Raw genomic sequence first — 27,864 nt, 5'->3', positions numbered from 1 at the left:
CCACTACAGAAAGGTGTATCTTCTCATCTTCTCTTGCCTCTTTGCATTTTTCTGTCATTTGTTTTTTTGTTCTTATTTCGTACCTCTTCTTCATCTTAGCGTTAAGGCTCGCCCTGTGCGGATGCCTCCTGGCTACCAGGCAGATCTCGTTATCCAGTTGGTGTGGGTGGATGGTGAGCCTCCACAGCAGATTACCAGTCTTGCTGTAAACTCTGCTTATGGACTGTAAGTAACTCAGAATTAAGGTTGCATTGATTTATTGTTTATTGCACTAAATCACATGGTTTCCAACTATGAAATTTCCCACAGACAGTTGAGGTTAAAGCAAAGTATTCAAAAGATGCTGTAAATCAGCATTTTCTAGGGGAAAAATGAGTTGAACTGACATAGAGATTGTAATATGGGATGTTAAACTGCAATTCTTGCCAATATTTTTACTAATCCTATTTAAAATACTGAATCTTTTCACATAATTCTTCCCATCCTTTCAAATAAGATCTAATTGCATTTCAAATCTGTAATTTTCAAAGTTATTTTGAAAGGTTCACCAAGGTGAAATTCATTTAATGGAAATGGTGAAGTGATTAACTGTTAAATGCCATTTTTCATGACATCATATCTTAGTTGGAAATTGTCTTCTGAGAGCAGCATTTTTATGTCTGTGCTAATGTCTGTTTGCACAAGAATTGGTGACCCGAAACTGAGAGTTGAATAAGGAACATTTAAATGCTGTATTCTGGATGGCAATGCAAATGAGTGTGTGTAATTGTTTCCTCAGGTTCAGTTTATTTGCAAATTTTTAATGTTTTCTCTTACTAAGAGTCACCCTGATACATTAAAATGGTTTTCCCTGTAGGTGTTACTCCAATAAAACTATTTGCTGTAACGGGTGTTAGGTGCTGACTCCTGCTGATTTTCCATAACTCACTGGACTTTTTTCAGAGACTGGCAGTTTAATTCAGAGTTTCTACATTTCTGCAAAAATATTGTGTTCTGGGGGCTGTTTTTTCAAGTTTTCAGCCTGAATTTCTAGATTGTTTCCTATTAATGAATTCTAGGAGTTTCTTTTCTTTACCATACCTTGATGCATTTGTCACTTGTGCAAACTGTGAGGTTTTGCCTGATTTGCTCCCTTGCAGGTGTCAGACCTCAGGACAGCATCTGAATAATCACACCATTCTCTCACTTGTAAATTACTGTGATAGGTTATGGTTCTCCTAATGGTCACAGTGGTTTCCTAAACCACTGATTTGATTCAATCAAGTGCTTTAAATTGTTTCATTTGCTGGGAGCAATAGTAGTTTACAGGACAGCCTCCTTTAAAGCACCATAAGCTAAGTACAAGATTGTTTCAGAAATAAATGCATGTATGAATAAAGTAGGCTGATAACCTAAATTTAACTTTCCTAGAAATCTACCCAAGAAAGGTCTTTTTCCTTACATTTTTTATGTAGACTCTCTTCTCTCTTCCTTTCTCTTGTCTCAGCTTTTTGCTCAGGCTTATGACAAGACACAGTCCTTTCCTTCATCAGAATTTTTGTTTACTACTTTAATCTATTTTCACAATGTGGAAAAAGCTATTCCACTTCAGCATGAGAACGTGTAATTTTTGCCATGCTAATTGTAGAGTTGTTTGGGTCATCTTTTGCCTAATTTTTCTTCCTATACTAATCAGCTTAACTGATTAGTAGGTTCAACCTTAACTAGGTTGAAGACATAAAATGGTGTGTGTTCTGGGGAGTCTGTTTCCAGTATTCTTTTAATTACTATGATTTCTGGAACTGTTTTACTGCAGCCATGAAACAGGAATAAAGTGAGATGCAAAAAACGCCTTTATTCCCAGCAAAGATGAAAGACTTCAGGCATTGCAACATTTTATTTTAATATATTTGGTTTACTTTTAACAGTACCAAGGTTACAAATGAAAAGTATTAACACCTGTTTTATTTACATTGAAATGAATCATCCAAAACTTCTTCCTGTTATGAAAGTAGAAAAGAAAATTTTACAAATTGCTTCAATTACAACTGAAGAACTAGGTTAACCTTGAGGAACAAGGTTAAATACAAATAATAAATTTGTTTTGAAGTAGATTCTGTTGTACTGAAAGCAGTCACTGGAAATTTATTACCGGTTCACGGGGTAACAGTGTTCAGCTAATCTGCATATTAATTGTCAAGAAATGTCTGATGAGGGTTTTATGGCATTTCTGTGAAAGATACCAAAAGAATGGAACATTACCTAGAAACTAATTCTGTTCATTGCTCAAAACTGAGAAATTTATTTTGTATTTGATTTCATAAGGACTTGGTTGTTAGCAATATATCTTAAGCCTTGTTAATAGTAATGGCTGTCTAGATTTTTTTACCCATCCTCAGAAGTGTTATTAATGAGCAATTTCACATTCTTTTTTGAACTAATTTGTTAGGGTATAAGAAATATTAGATCCATGCTTGTGTGTGAAATTAGAGGAGCTTAGAAAAATCCAGACCAGGAAATGATACATTTGTTAAATCGCTGACCAGGGGTGTGAATGATCACTAGCTCTTCTTGTGACTCGTATTTTCCAAAGTTAATAAATCTCAGGTTAATAATTTTCAAAGTGCAAATGGCTATTTTTCCCTAAAGTGTTAATAGATGAGATTGACACTTGGCATTTTTATTCCTCTTTTTTTGCCTCCACCCACAAGTCAAGTACTTATGAACACATACAATCAATCCTCTCTTAGTCTAAAACCATTATCCCCATTCACATGAGCCCTTTTCTCAAGCTTGTCCAGGTCCTTCTGGATGGCACTTGTCTCTCAGGCACATCTCAGCTTGGTGTCTGCAAATTAACTGAGGGTGCCCTCGATTCCACTGCCTCTGTCACTGGTAAAGACATTCAGCTGTACTGGTCCCAGTATGGGCCCCTGAGGGACATCAGTGGGGAAAAACCAGAGTGCATCCATAGTATTCCATAGATGCTGTACTGCAGTCAGATTTGAGACAAGGGTGGTAAACAAGGTGTAGTAACAACCAGTAGAATTCAATCCATTGTTGCAGATGGTGCCTTAATTTGCTAGTTTGACAACTGAGGAAAAATAATTTCATTTTTCTTTACGTATTACTTTTTATTTGCTAGATGGAACCCTCTTTTTTATAATAGAAGCAGTGTAAGAAAAGGTAGGGCAGAAGACAATTTTTTAGCTGCCCTGCTTTCCCTCCACCTCATTACTTTTTTTCTGCATTGTTGTTTTTTCACACACAAACTCCTTTCAGATATTTTGGAGATACATTAAGAAGAGTCAGGTGGAGGTGACTGCACACCTGACTTTTAGTGTAAATTAAGTGCTTAAATATTTTACAGTGATTTGAACTAACCATCTGAATCACTTTTTACATAAAATGACAGAACCTGATAGCAAGTGATTCCGCATACGATTAAACATGGTTTGGATTTTTGAGTTTCTTTGTGGCTGTACCTGCAATCCTTTCTGTCTGGAATTTAAAATTGCAGACTGATACAGAAGGAGAGAGATCTTGCCCATAAATCAAACTGCCATCAAAATGCATTTACAGAATCATTTCAAAGCAGTAGAGACTTTTTTAACAGGAATCACTGCTGTAGCTAAGCTGACGGAGTTGGAAGGAAATTTTATAAATGCATTTCAGATTTGGTCATTTCCACAAAACAGCTTAATATATTTCATTTGTCCATTTTCACTGAGCTTTAAAAGATTTTTTTGCATGTATTTGTATTTTATATAAATGCTTAACCACTTTTTAAGATCTATATCCCAATTTTTAGGCTTAATTGATGTCATTATTATTAGAATTATATTGTTCAGTGAAGCAACATTTAAACATTACTGCAATGTGTTTGGTATGGAAAGTTGGTAGAAGTTGTGAGTCTGCTTTCTGGAAAGTTGGTTCAGAAAACAGTTTTTGAAATTCAGGATTACAAATCTGTAAGAAATAAAAAATGTGAGCTTGAGTAGTTCCTGAAGAAAAGGTTTGTGCACTGTTCATAATAATAATTATTATTGTCTTCAGAATTTAATTCCGTATTGCTAAGACATTTGAGGGCCGTTTCTCTGTACAGAGTGGCTTTTGGGAACTGCAATGGTTTGGCTGTTGTGGATTTCATGCAGAAGACAGTCCTGCTGAGCATGGGCACCCTCGACCTCTATGGATCCAGCGATCCATACCAGCGGCAGCCCCGCTCGCCTCGCAAGAGCAGGCAGTTTGCTGCAGGTAGGAAATGAATCATTGTACTTATGAGCCTGATGTGTTTCCTTGGTTTTTTTGCCTGTGGCTTTTTCTAGTGCTTTTGGAATGCATGACTATTTGCCGGCCAATGGAGTTTCTATAACTTGGCAAAAGAAATTTGACGTGCTCTAGGTGCGGGCACTTTCTCATAAATAAAATGTTTTATGAGGTTTTTTTTTTCCTTTTGGGATGGAGGTCAGCAAGTAATTCCCTTAGCTGAGTCCGTAAAAATCATAACAAGCAGAGCAATAAATTGTTTCTCTGGCAGTCCCTTGAAGTGTACTTTGTATGCTATATTCTTTCTGGTTTCAATAAGTTCATGCCAATAAATGAGAGTCCAGTTTAAGCTTAAATGTGCCTTCTGCCAGGTGCTATTTGTTGGAATAGTCAGTTGTGTTTAGAGATGTGTGGCACCTGGGAGGCTTGTTATGGAGGTAACACAAAGAGCTCAAATTAAGCATTTCATTAGTGAACTGAAGTTCTTAATATAAACTTACAACATCCTTTTTAAAATTTGATGCTAAGAGGATCACAGTAAGTCATAATGGTTATTATGCATTGTGTATTAGAAATATTAATATTTCAGTAGGGTTACATTTTACCATAATTTGTTGGTTATCTAAACATTTACTTGTATGAGAAAAAGTCAGATCGTCTGTTTCAAGTCTTTCCACTTGACATATCCCATAGTAACATGCAAGAGTCAGACACAATTATGAAGTGTGTTTTGCATAGCTGTGAAGTTTTAGAATTAGTTTTTAAAATATCTGTGAAAATGTGGAGGTTTATATCTAACTCTAAAATTACAAAAGCAATAGATTATAATGGGTTTATGCCACCAGCATTTTCATCAGCAGACCCTACACTGAGTCATCAAATCCTACTTCTCCACAGAGTTATGGGAAATATTGGTTTTTAATTTTGAATGTGTTTACACTCCAAACAGAAAGCAAAATCTACAGGAAAATTTATAGACTAAAATACAAGTGTTCAGGCCTACTTCTGCTCCTGAAAGACCATTTATCTCACTTTCTATGCATTTAATCATAGCAAACTTAGTTCCCATCTGTGCCAAGTGTTAAATATGTAAATTTGGCACAGCTGAGGAGAGAAGAGACCAGCAGCTTCAAGTTACCTTTAGCTTCTCTGTCTGGTTTCAGCCAGCCCCACAGCAGCTCCCTAAGAAATGTGAGCAGCTAGCCACAAACATGCTGCAGAGCTCTGTACAAAAGGTGGAGGATTGCTCATGTAGAAAAAGCTGTTATCAGCACTGTTTCACAGAGGGTTTTTCTCTGTCAGTGGCAGTCTGGGCCAATCTTTTAAGGCATCCTTCCAGCTATCCAGTGCTGCCAGAATGGAGCCCACTAGGGATAAATGACCACTAAGAAGGATTGCAAGGTCTAGATTGCTCATAGAAACTATGCGGCTAAAAAAAGCCTCAGCTGCTTTCTCACCATCCATCCCACATCCTTTACTTTTTTGATTATTTTTCTTGTTATATCTCCCAATTGGAAGGTAAGCATCTGCTGAAATTTCTTCACCTTGGCTGTTCTAGATGCTGGTTATGGTATCACTTCCTTTCACTTTAGACTGTTTTTTCTCTCTTTCCTCTGCCTGCTGCTGATGCTGGTGTACTGGCATGTTCCAAAGACAACTTTTGCATGCGTGGCCTGTCTAACTTTTATCCAGATTTAACGAAACGGATCCGTACTTCCTATCAGAGTAAGTTCTATAAAGGTTAGGCAAAAAGCTTTATCATGATTGGACTATGCCTGACTTAAACCCATGTGTTTGTGCTTTGTAATGTGTTTTTTTAAACACATTCAGCATGCATGCAAACTTATTACATTTTGTGATGTCAACCATGCTTATTTTTGACAATTACCTTTATTATACAGAAATTCTTTTCTTTAAAAAGAAAGTCAAAGAGAAAACCTCGGTGTTATATGGGACAGATTGGGCCTTAGCAATTATTTTTCAACAATGTTATGTTCTTGGTGACAGTATCTTTCTTTTGTTTTATATTCGTTTCCATATACATTTACTGAGATGAAGCATTTCTTGTTTTGCAATGGCACTATCTGTAGTTACCAATTAATTCTTCCCTTTTTTCAGAAGAACAATGTGGTATAAAAGAGTACCCATTGGATTGGATGCTGTGAAATTTAAAATTTTAAATATCTTGGTTTGGTGCTTAAATATTTGGCTTTGGGGAACTATCCTATGCCTCTGATCTTCAATGGGGAATGTAAAGTGGCATAAAAATACATACATCAAAGAGAGCTATGAAAATTCACATTTTTAATATCTTTAAATTATGAGTTATATTGATATGAAATTTAAATATTAGTATTCATCATTGCAGAATGCAGTGAACAAAGCTATAATTAATTTTGCAAAAATGACTGTTCAACAGATGAGCCATACGTATCTTAATTAACTGCAGTGCTTATATGTAATTAGGTCTCTAGGATGCCTCTTTTTAAAGCACTTTTCACAGAACAACAGGATAGGCAATTTTATGTTAAGTATTCAGTATAGGCAGGATAAAGGAGTGGTAGTTGTTTCATCATCTCTCATAAATATAAAGTTATGTACCTATTGAAATACATTTGTACACTTGCACAACACATTCTGTTCCATCCCTCTAGGCTGATTTCTATGACTTGATTTCATAATGGTTCATAAAAGGTGGTCTGTTTAGTTAAAAGACTAGTCCAGTTACAGATTCAGCAGTCCATAAAAAGGTTTGGTGTATGATATCTTAAAGTCTATTAATCTGATCTTGCTAATTTCAAGTCTGTAACAGAGAACCCGAGTGACAGACAGCAGTCAAATGTTTGGAGGGTTTTTTCTCCCCTCTAAAAATGTAATAAATTCTAAGGGCAAAAATTACCACTGTTTTCATACAAAATTACAAACACAGATCACAGAGTCTCTCATAGCTGAAAATGTATTATGTTGTTTCTGTCTTCATCTCCATGGTCAGAAAAGTCTGCATAAACTTCCTATGAAGTAGTAGTCTGACTTTTAGGCAAGATCATTAACAGCTTAATTTCTTTCCTCAAAAATGGTTTGGTTCTCGCTTTTGTCATTTGATACTTATACAGGAGTATATATTGTATGATCTGAAAGATGCTGTAAGATCAAGAACAGGACTAGAATCTGTCACAGACTGAAAATATTTTGCGAAGTCATTCTCAAGTTCTGCTTTGTTATATCTCTTATCTGAGAGATGAATTTTAAGAGGGGTATTAAGAGAGGATTCTGGATTTTGCTTACAAGTTTATTTTTTCTCATAAGGGATGATGATGGGAAAAGTAAATTATTTTTGGAAATTGTGCAGTTGAAGCTGATACTATTATGACAAAAGCAGGAGCATTCATGTGATAACAGAAGCATTAGGTCTAAACTTCTAAGGGTTATATCACTAAAAATGGAAGTTAATGGGAAGATACATGAGTAGTTGATTCAATTAAGTATTGAAGCAGGAAGATAATTTCATGTGGATCAGTATGAGAAAATAAGACTTGTAGGCGTTGAAGCCAAAGAAGAGATTATCAATGAGCAAGATACTTAGTGTTTTGCTGGTCATTTCAGAGGTTATTTGCAGGAAGAGACTATATAATTTAGTGCCCAGCCTAATTACAAGAGTTAAAGTGTGACCTTCAAAGATGGAACCAATATTATGGATTATAGCATCAGAGAAGACAGTGATGCTGATAGCTCTGTTGATATAGTAAAGAGGACACTTCATCACAAAAAAAAAAAGTCGTATTCGTCTTGGTGCTGTTAAAATCATATTGGACACTCCTGAGTAGATTTTTGAAAGACATGATTACTACTCCAGCTTGGATGGAATAAATCCAAGTTAAAGATGTGTACTTATGAATCATTAGGGATATATATATATATATATATAATTTTTGCCATATTTATACAAAACAATCTCTTCAAATACTGGGTCAGAGAAAGGAAGTGTTGATATTTCAGTCTGGGATGTCTTGCAACTGAACAGGGAAAGGGGAAAAAAAAAAGAATGAATGTGTAAGAGGAAAGAAGCAGTAAGTTGGAGAAGAGAGGCTTTCCAGAGGAAAGATATGATCGACAATGTCAGGGACATCCAATATGCAGAGTACAGTTATGGAATAAATATTTTGAATTTTAGCCGATAAATCTATAGATAGCTCAATAATGGTTACATATGTAAAGCAGACTTTTCAAATGCACCCAGAGTGGACTTAGAGCATTAAGGCAGCACATTCTCTGGTTTGAGAAGTGAAAGTTGGAAAGGGAAGTAAGGAGGGAAGAAGTGTAACCAGTTCTAGGCATACACAGTGGAAGAGACTGGAACATAATTGTCCGATCAGAGAAGTAATTTGAGGAAAATAAGAAGTTAAGGTGAGCATAAGTGCAGAGCTGGGGATAACTTTCAGGTGTTGATGACTGGTTCCATTTGCTGTAACATCTGCAGCAACCTCCCTTTGTAGCAAGATTATATGACAAGCTAAATAAAATAAACCCTCTCTGCTGCACTGCAGAGTTACATGGTTGGTTGGTTATTTGGTTGGTTTTCTTCTTCAATTGAAATCAAGTTGTACATATTGTTACCCGATTTTGGATAACATGCATTCAAATATTAAAACAAGTACATTTATTGCATCTAGAGGGATAATATCTGCAGCAGAATATAAAAATACCAAAATGATGCAAAAGAAATTTGCATCTCCTACTAGAAATTCATACCATCTGTTGGTAGAACAAAATAGTCTTTATGAAGCATCCAAAATATTGTCAAATCCAAAGGATGTTGATTCATTGCAAAATAATTTTCATAATGAAGACTTTTCAGTGAGAAGTCCTTGTTCCTCCCTCAGGCCAGTCCCTTGAGAGGGGGTGAGCAGAAGTAACCTCAGTCGGTGAGGAGGACACAGAAAACTGTGTGCTATGAGTCAGTCATTGTATATCAGTAATTTTAAGTCACACCTAAGAAGCTAATATAGGTCGAGTTTAAGTCAACAGCTATATTCTGAACTAACTAATTTCCAAAGAATGGATGCATAGATATATATATAGGTATATAAACATAAAACATAGTATGATAATTCAGTGCAAAGATGAGGGATTAAGATAACTCTGAGCTTACTTATTATATTGGCTTGTGAATATTTATGATAATTTATTTATAGTTCATTTCTTTATAAGCAAAGATGTGATGGTTTTGGGTGCTTTAGAGTAAATGATCAGTCTGAATCATTCAAACCTACAGATAGAATTTTCAAATTTCAAACATAATTTTACATTACAGGTTCATTGAAGTTGTTACCTCATACTAGTAGGGGTTTTGATCCTTGAATAAAAAAGAAATGAAAATCACACTAAATTTAGAAAGGTATCCACAGGACATGTCTGCAGAAGTCTTTTAGTGCCTTATGTGATATATTTACACCTTGCATTATTTACACGTTTACAATTTGCTCAAATCAAAGCTGATTTCTTTATAATGTCCATGGGTATATCTTCTCTCAGATGGTTGTTCATACTGCTAGTCTCGGGGTTTTGCCTTCATTTTTTACTGCTATATTCCTCTTTCTGTAGGTGGGCTTAAAATTTCCTGGGGTGGTGGTTTTGGGGGGGACTAAAAATAGCTAAAATATATTGGGGCACAAACTGCCTACAGAATTCAAAATGTAAAATGAAAATATTTTTAAAATCTGACTTCAGTATCTGTTGTAGTCTCTCAGACATTTGAGGGAAGCTAAGGTTCATGGAAATATTTATACATGGTAAATTATTGAAAATATTTAGTTTGGTTTCCTTAAAAAGGAAATGAAAGTAAAAAATGAGCAGTACTACAAGGAAAAGCTTGAGAGCTCATTTTCTTATCTCCAAGGGAAACATTTAGTGGAATCAAAGGTAACACATAAAAATTGACGAATACGTGTTTATCCTTTTCAGTGAATGATGATTGAGTAATTCATTGCCTTACAACGTCTTCAGAATTTAGAATTTAGCAAGATTAAAAGAGACTTTGGGTAAATGGCTATCTAATGAGCAGAACTCATTATAATATTTCAAAGCAAGAAAGATTTATGGCAGGAGAACATTTGTAAGTGGAATTCTTAAGGAAATCTAAGTGAGATTAAGCCAATACTCCAGTGCAGGGCATTGCATTTCACAGGGGATATGTTGCACTTCTTCTTTAAAGGCATCTGTAAGTGGTCATTGCTAGGGGTGACAGTAGCTTGACAGCAAGCCAAGGTTTGTAGAGAAGTTTACCTGTTCAACATTCTTAAATAGCATAACATGAAATGTATCTTCAGTGGTTTTTGTTGCAAATTGTACCAAACACGAAGAAGTCATGGTCTTCTTACTGTGGTTGCTCTTGGGTAGTACAGTTTGGTGTTCTTCCTGTTTAAGTCCTTGGCACCATAATTTATATGGAGATGGAGTATTGTTTTTATGAACACCATGGTAAAAAAACCAAACCAAACTATTTAGAAGCAAAGTCTGATCTGGGCTTTGATATTGTATCCAACAGAAGAACTAATTATACAATGTTCAGGACGTCTTAGACAAGGTGTTAAAACTTGTATATCTCCAATAAAGCATTTACAAAAGAAACAGTGTAAGTTTTATTTATCCAAGGCCTCTGCTGTTATGCAAATGGGCCAAAATTGCTCCTGCTGCACCCTACAGACAGTTCTGCAGGAAAAATGAATTATGTCCCAAATCTCTAGGTACATACAGAAGCCTTGGGTTCTAGTGGAAGTAAGATCCACTGTACAAGAGAGGCTTCCTAAATTATTACAGTTCCTGAGTATTCTCATAACATCAAAAGTGACCGAACTTGCAGTTGATTGAAATATAAATTTTTCTCACAGATTCTAAGTGAAATCAAAGAAAGATTCAAGTACATTTTTCAAAATAAAAAAATCTTTGGTTTTCAACAATAGTGTCTAGTTTGGCAGATCTTGTTTCTTAAGTTAGAAGCGAGTATGGTGTTCCTACTGACTTAACAGACTAAATCAATACTGCTGGTTTTCCAAAGGGCTCTCAGCATTATTCTTGCACTCCTACATCTTCATTACTGGTAGGAGCTTTTTTGTTCTGCTGGCTGGGGCTCTGGATATTCTCCAGTTCTTTTAGCAGTTCAAAAATACATTGTAATAAAGTTGTACCTACATTAGGATTCCAATGGTTTCAGTACTAAGAAAGCAGGACTGGTGACTGAGTGGCAGAATTTTCCTAAACAAGAGTGTATATGAATTTTAGTGGTGAGAGTCTCTGGACCTGAGGGTCTGGAAGCATTAAAAATTATAACATGTAATCTCACAGGAGCTGTGGAGCTGTTTAAAGCACACTGAAAGGTTCTTGTAGGATGTTGGATTCTCAGGATGCAGCACAAGCAGAGTGTGTGTAAATCCAGTATCAGTGTGGCAGTAATGTACACCTGACTGTGGGCTCTGACCTCAGTGCTGTGGGTGCACCTAGCTGGCATGTGAACGTCTGGGCAGGGCTGCCTGTCAGTGGCATGGAGTGCTAGAGCTCCTGTAACAAGGGTGAGGCACAGGGCTTTAGGGATACACACAAAGGGTGCATCTGGATAGGTGTGGCCATGCCCAGTTCACCCACTCAACAGGGAGCCCATGGTAAAGGATGAAGTGAGCTCAGACCTTCCCTCCCTTCCATGCCAACAGGCATGTTTGAACTTGAATGTTCAGCCAAGATGGATCTTAGTTTGCTCACAGAAACAAGCTCAAGTTTACGCAGTATAGACTAGGATTGCTTTCCTTGGTGCTGTCTTACATGTAGGTAGAGTTCCTGACAAATATTTATAAATACCATGTAGAAAGCATTTTATCGAAAAACTCAGTCTTACACTCAGCCAGCATTATCAGTGCTTCTGTGTCCTTTAAAATGACCTCTCTTGTGTGAATTCATGAAAGTTACAATATTGCACAGTAGCAGTAATCTTACTTTTTTTCCCCTCTTTTAAGATTTCCTCCCTGCATTATGCAGCAGTTGAAAGCACAGAGTTGTTTCCACATCAGTTTGACAGGGATGAATGAGTTTGAGTCATATCACAGACTTTTACATTTTAAACTATACTTACTTGTTTTCTTTCGGTAGGTACAGTCACTCTTTTCTATCCCGAGGCACTCGGAAAACAAATCTGAGTTAACAAGAGGTGTGATTTTTTTTTTTTTTAACCAAGCCTAAATTGCTGCAGTGACAGCCTGATAACTGCACTTATCTGAAATAGATTATTTCCCTCTCATTTCACACCATTCCTTTCCCCAAATTGACTTTAAAGTGCAGAATATCATCAACCAAGAAAGTTTAAGCATGCCCTGTTAGATTGTAACTTAACTCTTTAACTCCATTTTTTCAGGCCTGACTGAACTCAGTGACAGTCCAGTTTCCCTGGAGCTTGAGCGTTGCAAGTCTCCCACTTCAGGTAAAGGTGATTGGCTTCTCTTCCTGCAGTCTGTATAAGCCATTCATGTCATGCATCACTGTGTTTCATTAATCCCTAAGAAGTGAAGTTCATAGTTCCAAAGAGAAGAAATTACTGGAGAAGCGCTTTTTATGTAGCACAGTAAAATCCTAAGTCTGTTTCCTTAAGGAAAACCCAAATGTACGTGGTGCATCTTGAGGTGAACAGTGTGAAAACATCTGAAGTAACAGGACCATGCAGGTATATTCCTATAGCCTCCTATAAGAAACTTGTTTTTCTGGTTTTTTTAAAAGGCTTTCCAAGTTTCTTTACAATAGGGAGTCCTTGTAATTCTATATGTATATATTATACATACATGTACATGGAGAAATCATTTGAAATCAGCAGTATGGAGATGGTAAATATTAACCGTTAGAACCCTGGTGCCTAATTTATGTAATTTACAGTGAAAGCAGAACCTCAAGGAAAATATTTTTGTATCAGCCAGGGCAGGGAAATCTTGGCCATACAAAAATTCATAAATGTTTCCCATTTTACCCATAGTCTTTCAGAAGGTGGAATTTGTCTCATTGCCAGAGACCTTTTCAGCAAGTCTACATTGATCTCTTTACTGTGAGTTCACTGTCTTAAAGATGGTTGCTAAGAGCTGTTTTCTGGTAGCTGACTTCTAAATGTTATGGAAAATAAGGAGGTGTAGCTGTGATACATTCATTTTGCTTGTGGTATGCATATCACATTTCTTTTCCTTGTAGTTTGGTAAGTATTGATAGATACTTTATCCCCCCTAGTTATCGTAACAAATTCCCACAACTATGCAATTCAAATTCTCTGTTATTGTTTCACATATTTTCTGTCATAATAACAGGACACATTAATCTTGAATGAAAGCTACTAATTAGTAATTTATAGAAGACTGAAACTAATAAAAATGTTTTCCTGACATACCAAGAGCTAAAACAAAACAGCTACTTTGAAATATGTATTTCCTTGTACTATTTGCAACCCTGATTCTGTAGATATGGTGATATCAAAGTGAAATAGGCTATAATAATATTGATATAAAACTAGGAGCTCAAACCCTTGAGCAGGACCTCAGAAACTCATGATATAGGCTTTAAAATAAAACATATGATAGCTCAGTTATAATTAGATTATTTATTCTGTGGCTTACTTGGATTCAACTTTTCACTTTTCTCTTCAGAAATGAGCTAAAACCTTTCCCTTTCTTTTCACTGAAACTTAAGAGATGACTGACTTGGTAACCATATGTGCATATTCTTAGTTTTATAATGATGAGTGTCTCCTATAACACTTTACTTTTTCTACAGTTAACTTCAATTTTTCATTCTGCTACTGCTCAAAAATAGCTCTCTTAGATAAATCTGAGATAATTTGCTCCAAAATTTATTCTGCTTTTTTCTGCTTTGGAGATATTCAGCAAGGAAAACATGGCATATTTATGGGTGTTTCCTATTTTAGCACTTTCATGTTGTTTTCCAAGCTATATTGATATTTTTAAAATGTGAAATCAGGTGCAGTTTTGTAGGAAGTAACTATTATTAGTACTACTTTTTAAAAGAAGCTTCATTTACTGTGACTGATATTAATTATTTTTATTTAATTAATATTGCTTCTGCATGCCTCCTGTAAAATGAGGCAAAATCCAACCTAGTCACCTGGAATAAGTGACCTCAAAGCTGCACCCTCCAAAACTTGGGAGTGGGACTGATCCTGTGCTCACCAGCACAGCCTCACACCTACACCAGCCTTCTCACTGAGTAATGTTTCTTGCTCATAGAGCACAGCTACATACTTATGGATCTGTCAGGCAGGATCCTTCCACTTCCAGCCTTGCCTTTGTCTGTTTAAAGTCCATGGCACACGAGCTGTGCAATGGAAGTGTGCTGTGTTCCATAAGAGCCCCATGACCTTTGTGTTTGTAAAACCACTGACATTCCTCTGCTGAAAACAGACTCGATCCTTCAGACACCTAGCAAAACCAGAAAGAAAATCTGAACTGCTGTGTGAAGCGGCTCAAGTTGCTCCCCAAGGGAGGAGGGCCTGCTGGGTGTGACTACGTAAGGTGGCAAAGACAGACGGAACAGAATTGGATTTGTAGCAGCACATCCACATCAGTTCTTCACCCAGCAGGGAAGTTTGTGCCAGGTACTGGCCCTGAGGGTGCTCAGTACATACATGAGGTGCAAACTGCTGGAGGGCACGAGTGTGGATGGCAAACACTGCACACGAGTGATGGATGGCACGGTGGTGAGCATCTTCATCCTTAGCTCCATCAGGGATGGATGATTTGGAAGGGTGATGATTTGAGGAACAACACTGCTGTGCTCACGTGTGTACTTTGAGACTCCCAAAGGAAGGCCTAGGAAGAATCCCTGGGGCACACTAATTGCCAGTGTAGACATGAGTAGCTCTACGTCTGAGAAAGCCAGGAGTAGCTTAGTCAGATTTCCATTCCAGTCAGGCTGTAAGAACAGTGTTGGTAAAGGCTTCTTGGAGAACTTGAAAGATCTCCTGCCTCTCATGTTTTGATCTGATGCTGAACATTGCTTAGACTGCCTGAACTATTTCTGTTTCCATGAAAAAATTGATTTTGCCTGTAACATTCTAGCATTTGGCAATGTTTTAAACTCTGACTAAATTTCTGCAGAGACACCCTAGGTCAACTCACAAATTTGGCTTTGTTGTTTCTCTTCTCCCTGCCTCAAAGCAGAATTAGGCATTTGTGTGTTCTATCACTGATATGAGTGTTGAAGTACTGAGCAAGAAACTCAGGGCTGAAGAGTACTCCTTATTTCACATGCAGGGCTGGTACATAATTCAGTACAAATCTTACTTCTTCATTAAGTAATATTTAACTTGTTTCACAAGACTGTGTTCTCAGATGTTCCTCCTGTGCTACTTACTAAAACATGACTCTGCAGATATAATTGAAAAATCAGATTCCCATTCTGAAAACTGCTCAGAATAGAATGTAAAATTAAACCATTTGATTAAAAGTTTTCTGAAATGCACAGTGCCACACAGAGGTTAGCACAAGTGAAGAAATAGCATCCTTGTTTTTTAAGAGTGGTAGGCAGAGGAGAGGAATAATCTTCCTTAACCACTGGTGTCTTTAATTAAACTGGTATTTAAATACTATAGTGATGCATTTCCAACACTATAAAGGAAAAGAAGAAGTTAGTTGAAAGATTCTGCTTATTTTTGAATATCTGACAGGTGGCAATTTCCACTGTAAATGTACTCTGGATGTAGTAATATGTATGGAATAACATTGGTAAAAATTGTGGAACAACAGAACTTTAGAAAACCCCAAACTCTTGCCTATATAAAGCATGTTTCATGACTGCAGAAATGCAGCGAGGCATGCCATGTCATGGTATTTGGTGGCTTTAAACCAACAGCCTCAAAACATCCTGTTCTTACTCCTGCACTTACTCCTTCAAACTGCATTTTTGTTTTGTCTGTGATTTAGGGGTCAAAAGGGCTTTGTACTGCTTTCATTCTGCAGGGGCACACGAAAGCTGAGTAGCTCTAAAGCACTCATCATGTAAATGGTGCTCTATCAAATGCTTGAGTTAATTACTGTGTAATGTGTTACAGAACAGTACCCATTCCAGTAAATTTTACCTTTATTTTTATCATCTCTTTAGGTAAACTTATTCAACGACTCTTACGGATTTAATGTATAATATATATAATTATGTATGTCCATTACTGTTTTAAGCATTCATATGGAGCTTCATATTGAAGTGTAGAAAAGCAAATACACTGTGAGCACAGGAAAATACAACTTTGATAGGTCATTTGTTGTGTGCAGTGCAAATGGACACTTTAGACTCCTTTCAAAGACCTGAAGGAAGGAATTTCTTCAGTCTGTGTATAGAGAGGGACTTCTCGAATGCTTGTTCTAAAATGAAAATAAAGTTGTGGTTTTTCTTAAGAAGCACCTTCATATTGTGGGCTTGCATCCAAAATGCTTTTAAGATTTTGAAGTTTAGAGAACGCTGTGTGAAAATTCCCACAACTGATTCCCATGAGCTTTGAGACAGGTCCCTAATGGCAAGATCACAAGTTTTTATACATACTATGATTTCCAAATGCTGCTATCCTTATTCATTTTACTGGTTAAATCTGTTGGGATTAGGCCTTTGCCATGCAGAACTCCCACTTTCCTATTGAAGTGTTTTTAAAATAGCTTTCTTTCAAGAAGAGTTAATATTTTTAAGTTTCTAAACAATCATTCTCTTTCTTTGACTTGTGGGTGACTTCAGAGTAGCTGAAGAGATTTGACTCCATTTCAAAATTATATTCTCCTGGAAAACAAGCTAGAAAGTAAACATTTCAAAACATTTTGTCTGTAAAACCTAGGTAATTTATTTTGAAACTTAGTTACTGATAACACTGGAAAAGCCATTTCTACTTATCTATATTAAATTAAAAAGAATGTTAGCTAGTCAGAAGACAATAATTTGATATTAGCTTCAGCAGGGTGGATACAAGGTGCATTTTATCACTATTTCCCTTGAGCAAAGGAGTTTCTGAACAGGTGAATTCGTGCTTAAGTTCTTGAGAGGGGACTTGTATGTAGGGATTAGCAAGGAACAGGGAGTGTGCACAATACATCCATGGAGCTGGGGGCGTGGGTTTGGGCCCTTGTGCAGCCCCTGGTGTGTGGCTCAAGGTTCAAGGGGGCTCTAGCAGTAACTGGGACTGATATTTCCAAGTGTTAGCCAGGCAGAAGCTTCTCAGTAGAAAAAATCCTGTATAAAGTCACCTTCATTTTGAGTCATGTGAAATTCTGTGACCACAGTGCTGCTGTAATTGCTGAGGGAAACAGCATTGAATGCCAGAGCTGTGAGTGCATGTTTGTTTGTTGGTTGTGCCTTGGTGTTTTCCTTGGAAGACTGAGAGGAACCATATGGCTACAGAGCAGGATGTTGTCGGGTCAGAAAACCTGCGTGCTCAGCTTAGCTGGTTGCTAGACTGTACCTAGGAACTCTTCCTCATCCCACAGTTGAATGATTTGACTCTTGACACTTGAAGCTCTTTTGGGTAGGGGCTGTCTTGCCTTATGCTGTAGCGTCACAATTTCTGCTGGCTGCCTCCAGTGTGAATATAAACAAATAATGACAGCAGACAACTATGCTGGCCTCTAGATCCTTTATACTCCATTCTCAAATAAAACTGGTTTTCAAAATCTCTTTGTCAGCAAGATAGGCTTATGTGCATGATCCTTCTTTATAAAAGATGTTAAGACAGTAAAACCTGCATTATATAGGTACTAAAACCAGGTTACATAAATTGATCAGAATGTGGATATTATTAATACTTAAAAGTTAGTTCAAAAACATTGATATAGACATCTTTAATCACAGTAAAGCATGAAAACAACCAGCAGCTTCTGTTGTTTTTACCTTCAAATATGGGGTCTATTGATAGTGATCTGTGCTGTGTCCTAGTGCATCAGTGTGATTGCCACGTGAAGGGTGTGCGATTGTCACGTGGCAGCTCCCAAACCAAGCCAGTGTAGACTCCTTCAGAGGAATCAGAAAGTCCAAACTTTGCATGTGCTGTATGAGCCTGCACACAAATAGCTGGGAGCTGTTGTGGTTCAGATGAGTGTCACCATTTGGGAACAGCTGTGGCATGCAACACAAGACACATAATTCCTGCTGTACACCTGTAACCTAGAAATAGAAGAAGTTAAGACTACCAATTTTCAAAGCTCAAAGCTGCATGATGATAGCACTAATTTAGCTACTCTAAGTCCTAATCTGTTAGTAAAGTGCCCTACAGTTTTTCTAATGAATTGCTTATCCTTTTTCAGAGGGCTGGTTAGGCCAGATGTTGTCCTTCCCCTAAAAGGAGATTATATCACGAGTGATGCTTCTTTATAGCAGAGCACTGATTTTCTGGAGCAGTAGCCTCCCATTCACAGTCTGAAAGAGTATTTGACAGCTGCTCAGATAAATAGAATGGGTTTTTAAAGGCTGTTCTGAAAATCAAACTGCCCTTTGTGTGAGTGCCTAAAATGGATGTTGGTGCCTAACACTTGGTATCCAAATTAGAGAATTTTTATGTAGTAGTGTTAGGGGTATGTATTTTTGATGTCAGGCTGATCTGGAGAGACCTCTTTACTGTGTCCTGGATTAAAGTTATGGCTAAAGTTGGGTTACTGGGAGGGCTGTGGTGGGTCTACTGATAGCAAAATATTGCTCAAGAGCCTCATGGGTTCCCCTACTCATCCCTGAAGAGAAAAACATCTAGCATAGGTGCTGGCTGATATTTACTTCTGGCCTTGCAAAAGAATACAACAGAATTTTTTTTTCTTTTTTTTCTTTTTTTTTTTTTTTTTTTTTTTTCTTTTTTTCTTTTTTTTTTTTTTAATTTAGAATTTTGTGACTTAAAGAATGAGTGTCTGTTCTGGGCATCCTTCTGACCTAAAAGCTTACCAAATACAAATTACTAAGAATTTGTTCCCTATATTCTTATGTTCCCATCACTGCAGTATTTACCATGTGGGACTTCCTTTAGAAGTCTAATAATAGTGATATAATAGTTAGTTGACAAATATTTGATTGTTCCCTTCTGGTAACAGACAGCATGGGAAAGGGGTAAGAGGCAGAAAACCATGTAAAAAATAATGAATACAAAATGAAATAACCAAATTGGAAATCAAATCTTCTGAATAATTAATACAAGATTTCTTAAGGCATTCTTCTGATAAATTTAATGCCATTTTGACTGCTACAAGACATGCTTTATTTCAGTTCTCTGGAGTTCATTGTTTTAAAATGTGCTCATGTGTGAGGAAATGAAAACATTTTTGAACAGAAGCAAAATTACCAGTTTCTTGCATAATTGGAACACAACAAATAATTAAACCTTCACTAAATTGAGTACAATATTTTGATGACTAGATAACACCACATTATGTCCTGAAGCTGCTGTATTTTGTTTCTGTGCAATCTGTCTTCCTTTCCACAATATTACAACAGTATGTTCTGTCCCCATAACCTCTGCAATATGCCCTCTCTTTTTCAAATGCTATCTTGAGGTATGATGTCATCAGATCTCATAATTTCATTGCACCCTCTTATTAAATTGGTTTGCAGGTGTTTAAATATTTGTGATATGCTGCATAGCCAGCATTTGCAATATTTGCCTTAATCTCATTTGTGGTTTCTTTTTTTATCATTCCTGTCACCACAAGGTAAGATATTGCAGGCACACAGCCAAAGCTATGTAAAACATCATTCACTCCTTGAAAGCTGGAGTAATTTTTTTTTTCCAGTGCTTCTTTGTTCAATTGCATTTATTTTGCTGAATGGTATAAATGAAAATATTTAAACCATTATTCTGCATTTATGTGCTGATTAAAAGAAAAGTGCTACAAATTTGCAACATGGTTTTAACCAGAAGATGGCATGTTGTTTTCCCTCGCTCCTTTTTCTTTCTTACTTATTAACAACTGCCTTTCTCCTTTTTCTGTTGTTTCAGTTAAAGGATCAAGAAAGTTAAGTCTGCCAACAGATCTTAAGACTGATCTTGGTACGGTAGGCGAAAGCCAACAGCTTTAAACTTCCTTACATTCATTGGCAAAACATTCTACCAACTGATTCATGAGATAACACAATAACCTCAGAGGCTTTGTATGAAAAGGCTTTCTAAAAACCACCTATTAACCCATACAGTTCTGTTGGCAGCTCTCAGCATTTTGCTTGTTTAATATTCATTTATTTCATGTAGACATATATTGCCAGTCATTACACACTGTGTGTGTAATACTTTATTCTGAAAAAGCTCCAGAAGTCTTTCCAAGCTGGTTGTTGGTGAACTCTGCCTATAATACCCAATGCATGCGCTGGTCTATTTTCTTTATTTGGTGTACGAATTGTGCCACAACAGTGATAAGACAATTGACCATCTGCATTTTATGGTGTCTTTGAATGTCTGAGGAGTTAGATTGGAAGTCAGTCATTTGTCTCAGTCTTCTCCTTGAGACTTACCTCAGGCAGCTGTTAAATACAGAGTTCGCTGCAATCTTTTTTCTCAATTCTGCTTTAATATTTCAGTGGAAGTGTACATAGTGCACATAGTGAGAGCACAAATTTCACCTCAAAAATCTAAAATGAAAATTCTGTGTCTTGAATAACTTAAAACTGCTTGGAGCAGATGATGCAACACCATATCCACATAAAGGGTATTGCTCCTGGTATTTGGATTGGAATGTGTCGCTCACACAAAAAGTTCTTATAATTGTTCTTTAAATATTCTCAGTCTCAAGGAGTTCTTTCTAGTTTTGGTCTCTTGGGAAGTTTCCCTTGTAAGATGACAGAAAAAGCTAAGTAGCCATGCCTCATTACTTAGTGTTCTTTTAGAGATAAAAAATTAAAGTTGGATCATGTCCTTGGATCATGTCATAAGACAGCTGAACTTCATTTCTGTCACTGGGAATCGTGTGCACCTATTAACCAAGGTAGCACTTGTACCACAAGGCAAAAGTCAGGTACATAAATATATCTTCCATAATATAAATGACTGAAGAACCTGGAAAACTGTCAATTGCTCCTGGTAAAGAACAGGTAAATAAATGTTGAAAAAGTCATTGGAAAGTTTAATCCAAATTGTGCGGGTTTCAGTGTCCAAAGTGATCAGTTGAAATAAATTTGAGAAAGTAGGAACAGAGGAATACACCTAAAGAAAATTTGGAATGGAAAATCATAGCAATCTAATACTCCAAAAAGGTGAAAGAAGTAGGCAGCTATAGACCTGTAAAATTAATATTTATTGCTAAAATAATGGGCAGCTATTAAGAGGGAAGGTGAATACTTAGAGTATCAAAATAGCTGTAGGATAAGATTTAAGACTAAGCCATATTCTACAGATCAAACTTCTTTTTGTTAGTATTATAAAAAATATATTGTCTTGAAAGACACATAGCATTAAATAACTTTAAATCCTGAAGCATAAGATAAGCAAAAGATAAACTTAATGGACAAAAGACTGGATTTAGAGGATTTTGAAAGAGAAAGAACTATACCATTGTAATTAGAATTGGTGAGAGCTTTGTTGTGTAATATAAAATGTTGTATATCAGAGAAAAAGCTACCTTATCATCAGCTTTCCTGTAATCATGTTGGGAGCATATTGTAAGCTTTGCCTAGAATATATTGACAAATTGCAGGCAGAATTATATTTTTAAAACCCCAAGCAAACACAAAAAAAAATCCCAAGAAAATCCTAAGGACTGGGGAGCAGGGTAAAAAGCTCCAGAAGTTAAACAAATTCAACCAGAAAGGGTAGGAAGCATAATGATCCATTTTAAATATATGACATATGTAATGAACTTTGAAGATTGATGGAATGCATAATCCTGCCTGTAGTTTTGATTTCAGAGTAGTCATGTTTCTACCATTCCTTTATTTGCTTGTATTTGTTATTTTTTAATAGAAGAAGCTAACTATAAAATAAGCCTATGAAGCTCTAGTTACACATCTTGCAGGAACTAGTGCAATGCCACTGATTCCAAAAGCTTCATAAGCACTGAAAGTTGTGATCAAATTGTCACTAAAGCATCTTGTTTGTTGTTAGTGCTGCAGCAATCAGGTATCCTGTGCTCAGATTTCCCAGAAGCTAAGGATGAAGCATGTGGAAGCAGCATTCAATGTCTAAACTGGCAGATACTCATGGACAATCAACAGCAGAGAGAGGTTTAGAAAAGGAAAAGAAAATAAACTGAAAAACCCCCAGACTTTCAGCTCTCAGTCCGGATGGTCTTAGAAGGGCAAGATATGCCTGTGAATTATTCTGGCCATTAAAACTGTGCTGAATTATAGATTGCTTAGTTTACAACAGGCTGGGAAGAGCCTCTCTTTCTCAGTATAAGGAGCTACATTTAAATGAGAGTTCCTGGAAAAGGTGGTGACTGCATTTCAGTTACTTCTGCTCCAGAATGTCCTGGCCACGCTGTCAGAGCTCTTGGAGATTATTTATCCACCATTTGGCTGCTGCCTGAGATGGTCCCCACAATCTGAATATTCAGGGGCTAACAATAGTTTTTGGCCCACACTTCTTGTAAAGATATTCAGGTCACCACTTTGAAATGATAAAAAATGATAAAATGTTGTCCATGCATCCCACTGGCTCTGGCTCGTAGCTTTTTAGAGAGCGCTGATACATCGCCCACTCTCAGCAGCGACTGCAGCTAATTGGGGCATACATTAGCATTTGGCAGCTTACAGTTCTGCTCCCTTCTTATGATCTGCCTCCTGGAATGTCCTTGCTTTCACTTTGCTTTGAATTGTAAATAGTAGAGGTTAAGTAGAAGTTAAATCTATTTCAGGTGGAGGTGTTGCCAGTACTGGAAATTGCTTGGGGAGTAGTTTGCTATCATTTAGGGGAATAATGTGTGATCTGATGACTCAAGGTGTTCTTGTTAAACCTCAGCAGGATTTTCATGACCTAAGGGTACTTTGGGACTCCACTTTGACCTTTATATGACTGATGAAGTTGATCTCAGCTTCTTTTTACTTTGATGTGGTGATTATTATCTCTCCTTGCTGAAACATTTGTCACCTGTGGATGTTGTATCTCCACACAGAAATGAGTGATGTGGCACATGAAGGGATACTCTGAGACTTCTTGATAGTTTTAGTGACTGCAGGTCACAGCAACCCAGTGTTTATTTGAGTTGACCAGAAGGAAGTTGTGGCAATGCTGCTGCACAGACTGTACAGCTTCTCTATTACCCTTCAGAGACAGCTCTGAATGATAGTACCTTTATTTTTAAACCTAATAATGTTTCCCAAAGTCTTCTGAACAGATCATCTTCATTTCCTTGCAGTGGTTCACAGAAATGAGTTATGGGGATAATCCTAATTTCATTTAATCAAGTGGAGAGTCTGAGATGTATCTAGACACACAGAACTGCTCTGGTATGAAAGTTCTCTCACTTTGCTTCACCAGCCACTTCAAGCTTCACCTTGTATTTTTCTTTCAGAAAATATTTCTACTCATTTCACTAAAAGCTTTTAAAGTTTCCAGCTGATCACAGGGAGCCAGACAGAAGCCATAGCTAAAGAGGGGAGAGAGTTGGTAACTGCTGACTTTTCTAGAATTACTATGAACAGATGGTTTGACTGTAAGGAATTATGCCATCACCTAGACTTTTATTAGTGAAAGAACAAAAGGAAATGCAAATATAAATAGATGTGGGTTTTTTCCTTCCTGTTAAGCTGTGATCATCAAAATTTTAATATATTTTTGTATGCTTTCTGCAGATACTTATAAGCAGTGAATGAGTTCTTTGCCAAATGAAGTTAACATCTTCCACTTTATACATCAGTGAAAATGTAGAAAAATTACCAAATAACCTCATTTTTCCAGGGGTTTGAGAAACATATTCTAATGCAGAGTCCCAAAAACTTTAATTCTGAAAGCTGGGTTCATAAAACATAATTGTAAGGATCAGATTAAGGACCTGGGGTTATGGGTTTGTACTTAATTTTGTCCATTTTGTGTGAGGTTTGTTGAATCTGTTTGATTTATGCATATGGTAATAGAGTTTTAATATGAAAACATCGTCCGTTTGATGCCTTTGTATTTCACTGAGAGGGAAGCATCACGACCTGGATGCTCCCAAGCCTATAAAACAGTGCCTGAATAAATGAAACATCATTTCCATTTTAGGAACAAGCAGTGGGGTTATAACAATTATCACTTAAATTTTTCAAAGTATTTACAGCAGACATTAGGCACTCACACAATTTTGAAGCTTTTAATCTGTTTTTGCTTACTACTGCATTGGACAAACTGGTAGATTTTAGGTGGAGCATTCTGTAATGATTTATCTGGATCTGTAATTCTGTTTACAAAGCTAAAGAACATTTCAGAAATTTCAAAACTATATGAGTTGCTTTCCTCCTTGGTATGACTTCGTAGACAAGGCCATCCAGACATCCAGCTGTACCAATGATTTTCTTTAAATGCTTGGAAATATACATGGAAAATTATTTGTATTTTTGCATGATGAGGATTTTAGGGACTGTCCAGTGTATGTCTCCTTCCAGAAGGGTAGAGGAACTTTTCTGTCCCCTTCTCAGTCTGAAAGTACCATCTGAGTAGAGGAATTATCTGAACTCTACCTCTAGGTAGAATCACAGCATAATCAAGGTTGGAGGGGACCTCTAGACCCTGCAGGTCTAGGTTGTCTAGACCCCCACCCTGCTCAAAGCAGGCCAGGCTACAGCAGGTAGGTCAGGACTGTGTCCAGTCAAGTCTCTCAGCACTTGATCTGCAGTCTGGCAAGTGCCAAATACAGGGGAAGGATTTCAGCCCTCGAGCGTCTGGTTATGCTTTTGCTGAGTCACTGGAGGATGAGCTTTGCCTTCTCTGCTTCAGGTTTTGTCACCATGAAGGTGCAAAACATTTTGAGGTGGACTGAGGTCTTTCACTTTTACAGAAATGGTTTTAAACTTTTTCAGCTATTTCACATTGTGAGGCCTGGATTTTGATACTCTGTATATAGGACCCTACTAGACAACAGTCTGTTAACCTTCTTAAGGTCAGGTGCATAACAGCACCAGTTTCTTCCTTGCTTAAGTAGTAGAATGTTTATAGTCAAACGTTTTTAAAAGAGAACCTATATATCTAATGAATATATTTGTACTTCTGCTAGTCCAAATAACCAGAATTTTTAAAAAGCAACAGGATAATTCAGTTATTACAGCAGAATACACATGTGTTCTGTGGTTATATTTCACAGCAGAAAGGGGCTGTGTTCTAACTTCTAATGCTTCCAGGTGAGAAAAAAAAATACAACAAACTGATCTACTTTGGAATTTTACAAGCAAGTAGTTAAAGTGCAAGGTAAGTGCCTTAAACCATACCAAAAATATCCTGACTAAAATGATTATAAGCAACAGTTAAATTTCATCACAAAGGAAAGGCAGTGAAATTTGGCAGCTGGAAAAACAAAACAAGCGGTAAAGATCATCGTACATTTAGGAGTTGGTAATAACAAAATGATACACAACTGCTAGGCTCCATTGTAACAGGTACTCACTGCTCCCAAGCTCTTTGGTTTTACATACAGAAGAGTTCCTTACTGGGGACTTCAAAGGTAAGTCCTTTTCCACTGCTTTCCAGCCCTGCAAACACATACAAGGTGTTCTTCCATTCTGGGGTCTCTGTTCACCTCTCAGGTTGTAACATTTTTCATTTTTCATTTTTAAAACCAGAGAATGAATGCCAGTTTTTTTCCATGGTGACAATGCAGGTGCAGTGCTACACTAAGGGGTGCTCAGGACAAGTTGTTGATATCCAGATGGTCTCATGGTCTATCCACTCTGCTTGCATGTTGCAGTGTTGTCTTCTGTGCAGCTCAGGATTTATCACATTTCATGCTTATGTGTCAGAATTCAGTCAGGGTTTCTGTCTTATGTTTTCCTGTTTATTGCACAAGGCATAACAACCATTTATGTCAGATTATTCTGTGGAGGCACACTGAGTGCTGTGTACTTTTTGAGATTGTCCTGTAGTGTGGTGTTACATGATCACTAGAAATTCAGCAGATGAATCTGAGGAGCAGAGTTAGATCCGAGTAGTCCAAAATTTTCCCACTATTCTGTGGGAGCACAGCTAGATTTGTTTTTGGTTTGGACTGCCAGGTTTTGGCTTTTCAGATATGATAACATAGAGGTGATGTTATGACATACAATAATGTATTCTCTTTTTTTTTTTGCATTTGCAGAGCATTTACTTTGTATTTTCATTTTTTTCCTAATTTCAGGCAAAAAATAGTAGTTCTAAAAGAGACTCTGCCAGTGATCTGACAATGCACTTAATGTTTTCAGCCACTCCACAGTATTTTGTTTCTCTGACAAATACATCTATTCATTCTGCTTTCAAAAAACATGGTGATTCTAGAACCAAGTATATGATAGGATTTTGTTACCATAGGCAGAATACCATTTTTTTCTTAATTCAAATGTGTATCTCTGCTGCTTTAAAAATAAAAGTTACTCACCACCATAATCATTACTCAAAATCCAATTTATTGGTAATAACAAAAATCCCCCAGTGGAAGCAAATGGATTTTTCTTCACTTTAACAGTAAAGGCTGTATTCTTCAACAGTTGTTGAGAAGATTTTCTGAGACTTATTTTTCAGGTTCTTTCTGCTCCATATAAAGCATTTATCTGGTTCTCTTCTGGTTCTCATCTTCTCTTTTATTGATTACTTCTTTACAACTTAAGATGATATTATAATGCTTCTAATTGTGGATATTTATGTTCCTTTGTATCAGCCTCTCTCAAATCATTAGTAGGAAGGTTTTCAGTTAGTTTTTCTGTTTGAATTTATCCCTTTGTTAGAACTGAAAGAATTGGTTGCTCATATTCTTTCCTGATTTTTTGTGTCAAGTGTAAAAAAGTTGCTAGGCACTAACTGCAAATGAGTGCTTCTTTCTTACTGACACTTTCATTACATTTGCCTTTAACAAGTGTTCATCTTTTTACTGGTAAATTGTTGGTCTCTTTTGCTTTTTTGCAGAGGTCACCAAGTTGTTTAAAAGTTCTATGTTTGTAATCAGGCAGGTTGTGTAGGATATACATGTTATTGTGTGTAAGCTAAAATCAGCATGTGTGTATAAAATATTGTTCCTGTGCAACATGCCTCAAAAAAAAATTGGCTTAATTTGAGGCTGCCCTGCAGGTTTGCTTGCTGTCACATTGCACATCACATTTTTCGGTAGTTTCATCAGGTTCACAGTAGCTGATGTTACTTCTTCAGTTCCTATTGATTTTGATCCCGCTGGTATTTTGTGTGACACTCTTGCCTTACATCCAGCACAGTTCTCTTTGCTTTTGAAAGCAGTTTGTGGGGTGCACAGGGCACTGAATGGTGCTAGTGACTGGTAAGAGGGACAGATAAAGCATTTTTAATTCTTATGTGTAACTATTCGTAATTCCATGGGCCCAGACAAAGGCCAACAACCATGAACTGCACTGTAGAAGCAGCACATGGAGGATATTACAGAATTTTATGTCATGAACTTTTATGTATTTTAATACATCATATATACAATGATTTACTGCTGTTTTATTAAACCAATACAATTAAATTAGTTT

At 36.8% G+C, this 27,864-nt stretch overlaps 1 protein-coding gene across 1 annotated transcript in view; it reads left to right on the top strand.

Annotated features, from left to right (window-relative positions):
• STXBP5L (syntaxin binding protein 5L) overlaps positions 1-27,864 on the top strand; it is a 177,184-nt gene that overhangs the window by 127,255 nt on the left and 22,065 nt on the right. Inside the window, exons 17-19 of the mRNA XM_063394030.1 lie at positions 100-225; positions 4,085-4,236; positions 12,647-12,712. Of these exons, the coding sequence (XP_063250100.1) occupies positions 100-225; positions 4,085-4,236; positions 12,647-12,712 (344 nt within the window). The remainder of the gene's footprint in view (positions 1-99; positions 226-4,084; positions 4,237-12,646; positions 12,713-27,864) is intronic.

The sequence above is a fragment of the Prinia subflava genome, chromosome 3 (genome assembly GCF_021018805.1).
Source record: "Prinia subflava isolate CZ2003 ecotype Zambia chromosome 3, Cam_Psub_1.2, whole genome shotgun sequence".
Classification (NCBI taxonomy): Eukaryota; Metazoa; Chordata; class Aves; order Passeriformes; family Cisticolidae; genus Prinia; species Prinia subflava.
The sequence above is the reverse complement of the archived record's forward strand: the minus strand, read 5'-3'. Positions and strand labels throughout refer to the sequence as shown.